A 7,248-nucleotide genomic window follows, 5' to 3' on the forward strand; every position below is an offset into this window, starting at 1 on the left:
AAATGAATCATTGCTCTCTTCAATCGAATCGTTGCGTACATCAATTAAATTGTTGTTCTCTTCAGTTGAATAGTAACGCGCATCAATTCACTTCTTGATATCATTAATTTATTTGAAGAGCACCACAATTCAATTATTGCCGCATCAATTTAGCAAAATAATTCATGCTATCAATAATTCAATTAATGCGCACAATAATTCAGAATTAACCATTAATCATTCAAAGAGATCTTTATTGGAATTGTTGACCGCATTAAATGAAATGACACTATATTCAAATAATTAAAGGTATCTTCAATCATTTGAATTTATATTAATTTGGCGCTACATAGTGGACACGGTACTATCAGAGTAACCCCCTTCTCTCATTGGCAGTAGGTATACATGATGGGAAGGGGGAGGGGGTACATTCAATCTCAACATTGATTTTTCGCTCATTAATTACTGTATAACGTAGATTTCTGATGTACAACCTGCAGTGGAAACACCTTACAATTACACTACAACTGAGACGTTTCACGGTTTTAATGAAAGCATACTATAATTACATTAGTTAATTACAACATTTAATCAATTGTCCACCCCGAGAATGTTGTGTATCCATCATAGCTGCTAACTATACTCCCACTGTTCCCAGTGGGACCTGTCCGGACGTAGACCGCCGCGCCTTCAGCCACGTACACCACTGATGTACCCGAACTTGATGACGAATAGTGATAGCGTGTGTAAATCGAGCCGTATATAAGTCCATTCACCACTAGCTGCGTGTTGAAGTACGTTGAACTTGTCGACCCTCGTATTGTCCACGTGAAGACGTAGAGTCCAGAGCGGGGAGCCGTGAATATGCCCATGTGATGGTTATAACCGCTTCCCTCATTGGTGAAAATAGCATCAAATACCAAGGTTCGTAAATGGCCGGGGGACAAACCGGTGGACATGAACGCAGAAAAAGCGATGGTGCCATTGGTGGAGCGAATTCCTACAAATTTCGTATACAAGTGGTGAAATCAGTAACGCATATTTTAACATTTCAATTGATACTACATGTATACATGTATATGGTTATACTAACAAAATGTGTATTACCCTGTCGTCTGCGCCTCTGTACATTCTTTGGAGTATTTCTTTTTCGAAAAATTAAATCATGAGAACTACTTTTATTTCCCTGTCCTGTCGGAAACTTATCAAAAACAGCATGTCGTTCCACTGAATCCAGACGTCCTTCACATTCAAGAAGGCGGTGTTCGATTAGCTTTCTTTGATGTGTCTCAGCTTCCAGTCTGGTGGACAGATCTGCGAGGGCGCCCTTTAAGTCCCCATTGTCCCTCTGTAGTTTCTCTACAATGGATTCCAGTTTTTCCACGGTTTTAGATAATTTGAGGACCATTCCAGCAATTTCCGGTTCCTCCATCTTGTCCCCCTTTACTTTGGTGAAGCATGTTAAGATTAGCAGATACACTAGGAGACGTAGCGCCATCTTGTGAATAATGAGGATCTCTGAAGTAAGATCGGACAATCTATTGCATTAGTTTTCTCTTATCTGCACAGGAGTGTTTCCTTTGTTCTATTATACTGCAATCAGGTCCGAGAAAATTGTCTTAAAATATCAAATGACCTATATATTGCAGTTAACTGATCAAACAAGAAGGTCGCGTACCGAAATATCAATTCTGAGGAATTCATGGGAATAAAACTTTTGCACCCTCACGGGTTGTTTCCTCAAAGTTTGTGGGTCCGATAACTGTTCTGGGCCTTAGTGAAGAAATTAAGGTCCCTGTTGTGTCAGTAGAATCGGGAACACGGTAAAATTCGGGTTAGTATTTTTGGTGCAATCTCTAATGTACTTACACGAGTTCACTAGTATTAAGTTGTTTTTTTTTTTTTTTTTTTTTTAAAAAAGCATCTTCTGCATTTGGTTCTCACCGTATCCGACGCAGGTAAGTAAGGCGTAAACTAACTCATTTCATTGATAATTTCACGGTAAACACGTGGTACATCTTGATTTATTCCATTTGATGTTACTGGTAAAATAGGATCGGGCTCTGGGGCCATAAAACGTTTGATCTAAGTACTCAGAGTGCATGTATGTGTATGTCTTGGTCGACTTTTAAGATAGGAACGTTATTTTCAATTATTTGAAAAACTTTCAGATTTCTAGGACTGTGTTGAAATGATTGATGGAGTTATTTTTCACTGTAAGGAGAGCCTATCTATCGTGTGATTGTCTGATTGATCCGGTTTAGAATCAATCCTCAGTACCCCTTCCTTGTCGTAAGAGGCGACTAAATGGGGCGGTCCTTCGGTAAACTGGTACCCTGTTTGACCTCGCTTCTCTCGTGTGTAACACCAAACAGCGGGTCCTTCGGACGAGACCGTAGTCTTGATCACTAATGAGACCGCATATAAAACCGAGGTTACGTGTCACAGCAAGTGTGGCACGATAAAGATCCCTCCCTGCTCAATGGCCGTAATCGCCGAGCATAGGCCTAAATTTGCAGCCCTTCACCGGCAATGGTGACGTCTCGATATGAGTGAAAAATTCTCGAAAGCGACGTTAATTATACAATCAATCAATTTTATTCCGTTTTGCATTAATTCGATACTTAGCAAATCTTTGTATGTGTAATTCTGTGAGACAAGCGTCCTGACCCTAAGACCATAAACTGAGAATATTTTGATTAGTTACACCTTAAGATTTACAGCATAGATGTTTAAAAAAAATATGCAGGTTTATTAAAAAAAAAAAATCAAATACAAACATTAAAAATCTTATTTGTTTATGAAAATTATTTCAATAGTTAGCGGGATTTGAAATTTAGACTTAAGAATATTCTCAGTTTCTGGATCTTAACATATTTCTATTCGAAACTAGATTAGATAATGAATATGATTAAAGAGGATTAAAGTATCACTTTTATTTTGAAATGCTCACGTTATGATGTGTATAGGAACTTACATATTAAAAATTATAACTGGTATCATGGGTATAGGCTAAGTATGTATAAACTTCTACAATTATTGTCTACAGAAAATTTCAATGAATTAAGTAATGCAGGGAAATTCCTACAGAGAGCAGTTCTTAACACTTAAAGACTCATTTTAATTGTTAACTAAGATCTCTTTTGATTTCTTGGGGAGGGGGGGGGGATATTGGTAAATTAAATTGTTTTTGGTATATATAGGCTACGTCATTTACTTTTATCATCATATGCTATGAACTAACAAAGGGATGCGGAATTGTGTCCAAATTTTACTATTAGTCCTATTGATTTTTAAGTTTTTTCCCCATTTTTCAATAAACTTTACTACTGGTGTACATGTATCACTAAATGGAAAGTCTTCAAGTTATAATATGATTACCATTTATGCACTAGGGTATTGTGTGTGCTAAATATTGTTCCTAGAATTGTCAATCTTTACCCAGAGTTGTCGTCCCTTGCTCTCACTTACACCTATGTTAACGTCTCAAAATAAGCAATGTTATTCCACATGTAAATCCATTTTGTTTTGTTTTTTTACGGCTAAAAAAAAACTAAGAACTATTTTATAAAATATCGGGAAAATATAGGACAAGCAACTATTAATTTTGTAGATTTTTTCCCATTACTATATATTCTTCATGTACCTATGTATAGGCCTGGTGCAATAGAACAACCCAATATCCACATGTCAACCCAAATCAATGCTTCTTGTGTCACAAAAAGACTTGATATCTGCTCAATATTTATTTATTTACGTATATTTTTGTAACGGAAGTGAAAACCATACATTATTTGAGCATACGTGCCATTTTACAAAAATCTTGTAAAACCCTTGAGACGTTGACAGAGGTGTAAGTGAGTGTAAGGAACGATAACTCAGAGAGAGAGAGAGGGGAGAGAGAGAGAGAGAGAGAGAGAGAGAGAGAGATCTTTGTCGTTAAAATAGCTTTGCCTAAAATAACTGCATTATATAGTGCCAGTTTATGATGTCCATTCAATGAAATTTAAAATCCTTTTTGAATTTCAAATGTCGAATATCACTTTAATGTTCATCATATATATATGCACATGTAGTAGACGGTTTAGGATATTCTTTGTTATCAGTAACATTTACCATATGTATCAGTCGAAAACAACTTTTAAAAATTCGTAGAATGAATGTAAAGTCAGTCCTTGTACACACGGTTGGCATAAAACACTTTGGAAAATAATTTTGTAAAAAAATTTTATATTGGAAATTTACAAGAAACCCCGATTTCAATGGAATAATCCAGGAGCTTCCGGGGGCTTCGCCCCCTGAGTTATCATTGATCAGGACTTTGCCTTAAACCCACTGGGGGCCTCAAGGCGGCCCTCAGACCCCTCGCCATAATTTGCGTACACTTCATTTTCTTTCTGGCTACGCGCCTGCGGAGAATTTACTTTACATGGATACCCACCTCGGTGCATGCCAACTCGGGGTTGTACTCATTGTACTCATAATTAACCCGCGGAACAAAATCTCACAGCGCGTGACATTGGCAAGTGAAATGGAAGAGCGGCATAGGCACCGGAAGTGTGGATAGCTTGTATACTAGTAGATATTATGTACATACCCCCCCCCCCCCACACACTTCTAAAAAGAAATTATTTTTATACAGAACCAATAATTTATCTGAAATATATTATTTCCTCATAAGTCGTTCTTATTAACTCTTGAATTTCTATTAGAACACAGCGCGATATGGGGGGGGGGGGGGGGGGGGGGGGGGGGGGGGGGGGGGGAATAATCGTATGATAACACATATGAAAATCAATAATATCAATCTGACTTTGGTTTTGGGACATATATTTTCTATAAGATAATTTCTTATTGTGGTATTTATTTCCTTACAATATTTTTTTTCATGAATTGATTGTTTTCCTGTTTTGGAAAACTTTGAAGATAAAACAATATTATGTCATCAATTTTATGACAAACAAAGTAATGTGTAACTTTTGTTGCGTTTACGACGATAGGTGATATCGTTTTCAGCCATAGCGTTTAAAACAGATCAGATGAAAGATGAAACCACATAATTTTTAGGTAAAAAACGTAAAATCTGGCCTACTGGATTTTTAAAATATTCCATGCATTACGCAATATTTAGTGGGCTTGGCATTGCAAAAAATAAAATGTAAACAAAACATCCCATAATTCAACTCATTTCCTGCCCAGTTTCCATGGTTTTGGTCTCAGTATCTGTCTCAAGTTAGAAAATGCTAAATGAGCTAAAACTAGCTTTATGGCACACCAAAAGTGAGACGGTCTAAGTTGAGTTTAAAAAGTGAGATTTTTTTTATAATCTCAAAAGTGAGCTAGCTAAGTTTTATGGCCCCGGAGCTGAATGGTCAGTTTCAACCTCCTGTAAGCTCTAGAGCCACTTGAGAGATGCTAATATATGTAGGTGTGCAACAAATCATGTAAACAGGGGGCTACCTGCTTCGAGACCGATTCATGGGGTATAAACCAACTTTATCGAAGGAATTTCTGCGAATATAGTTCTATAGATGACAATACATCATACATAAATATATTTCTATATCATGTTATTTGATATTTTAAAAACGGCTTACGAGATCAGAATTTCTTTCTCTTCTGAGTTGAGTAGCCAAAATAGATTTTGTTCATTATCTAAGCAGAAAAATTTGGATATTTTTTCAATAAATTGAAATATTTCTTTTCTTTCGTTATCATATTTTTCACATGTTATAAAAAAATGCAGTTCTTTTTAAATAGTATTAAATTTGCATTTAGTGCCTATTCGGTCCCTTCTGGGGGTATTGGTAAACCTACCCATTTCGATTTTGAACCCGTGAGAAGAAAGTCTTATTTTGCACACTGATCTTCTGTGATAATTTCTAACTATTATACCTGCGCGACTCGACTGCCACGTCCCTCTGTACAATAAATTCCCTAAAAACGAAAAATATGACACGTAATTTATGTATAATTGCAAACCATGAATTCTTTTGTGTCAACATTTTTTTTTTTCTACATTCATATGCATCATTGAAACCTTCCCAACTCAGATAGTACTGCAAACTTTGTACTTTTCATTGAAACCTTCCCAACTCAGATAGTACTGCAAACTTTGTACTTTTCATTGAAACCTTCCCAACTCAGATAGTACTGCAAACTTTGTACTTTTTTGTGAACAAGGATATATTTACAATTAATATGTGAGGTGGATTTCTCACACGGTAAATTTTTACAGCAGTTTCAACATGATAAACTCGATCTTAACAAAAGTATTTTAAACTGATTTATACGCATGCTACTTTGGAGAGGGTGGAGGCAAACTATTATTATATATATATAAAACACAGTATTACACACACAGTTCTCAAAGTAAAAGACTAATTTCACAGGACCAATGTATCCGTAAAATAAGATAAAATATACTATAAAGGTATTAACGTTTTTTATTTTTACTTTCTCTAATATGCACTGACCAGCAAATGGTCACAAAGGACGATAACCCAAACAGTGCTGTGAAAACATGTGTAATGGATTATCTCTCCACTCTCTCGACACATGTGGGTTATCTTTCTTTAAAGTTAACCGCATGTAGATGTGTATGTATTGAACGTCTGTACACAGTTAAAATTGAAAATCTATATCTAATATACAAGATGATAAAAATTCGATTAAACAATAATTAGAAAACACATATTAATAATATTTTAAAATCATAATATTTTGAATTTATTGGTAAATAAAAGAAAATTACAAGACTCATTTCTCTTGAATGAAAATATTCACAAGTTTTAATCAGTTAATAACAAGTATCCTATTTAAACATTAATAGAACAGTTATTAATTAAGATCATACTCTTAGGGATCATTTCTATAGTATGTATCGCCGGGACACCAGGTAAAACTGTGTGGACCAGAAACCACGACGATGAGTCAGAGTGGCCTCTTCTGAGCGTGAAGCGGGCGAGGGCTGCTGGGCTTCACCGCCCAGCTCGGCCCTCGTCATTGATGACCGTTCCTCTCTCCCTTAAGTGGTGAGTTGGAGGAAGGGGTCACATTCTGAGTGGTTTCAAAAAACTCTTAAAAAGAAATAGTAGCACACAATACAATTACTACTACTTTAATAGGGTCACGAAAAAGTGGTGGGAGGATTTATTTTTTAATATTTATTTTTTGAGAAAAATATTAAAGACCACCACTTTTTTTTTCAGCAGAAGTGCATCATTTAATGCTAGATGGATACATGTATCAACCTATGCTATTTTCACA

At 35.9% G+C, this 7,248-nt stretch overlaps 1 protein-coding gene and 1 non-coding gene across 2 annotated transcripts; one reads left to right on the forward strand and one right to left on the reverse strand.

The window, feature by feature from the left end:
- Positions 1–510: 510 nt before the first annotated feature.
- LOC125657620 (uncharacterized) lies at positions 511–1,796 on the reverse strand. Its single transcript, XM_048888315.2, has 2 exons — positions 1,087–1,796; positions 511–979 (listed from the first exon to the last, which is right to left on the reverse strand). The coding sequence occupies exons 1-2, from the start codon at positions 1,475–1,477 to the stop codon at positions 567–569; spliced, it is 804 nt and encodes a 267-aa protein (XP_048744272.2). The 5' UTR covers positions 1,478–1,796; the 3' UTR covers positions 511–566.
- A 5,029-nt stretch (positions 1,797–6,825) lies between these two features.
- Positions 6,826–7,047, forward strand: LOC125660514 (small nucleolar RNA U3). The gene has a single exon (XR_007364386.1). It is a non-coding gene; the product is annotated as a small nucleolar RNA U3 (small nucleolar RNA).
- The last annotated feature ends 201 nt before the right edge of the window (positions 7,048–7,248 follow it).

Source organism: Ostrea edulis, chromosome 9 (genome assembly GCF_947568905.1).
Source record: "Ostrea edulis chromosome 9, xbOstEdul1.1, whole genome shotgun sequence".
Classification (NCBI taxonomy): Eukaryota; Metazoa; Mollusca; class Bivalvia; order Ostreida; family Ostreidae; genus Ostrea; species Ostrea edulis.

Coding starts and splice junctions, on each gene's coding strand:
- LOC125657620 (XM_048888315.2), bottom strand. CDS start 1,477: ATGGCGCTACGTCTCCTAGTGTATCTGCTAATCTTAACATGCTTCACC. Junction 980..1,086: donor ACAGAGGCGCAGACGACAGG/GTAATACACATT, acceptor CGAAATTTGTAG/GAATTCGCTCCACCAATGGC.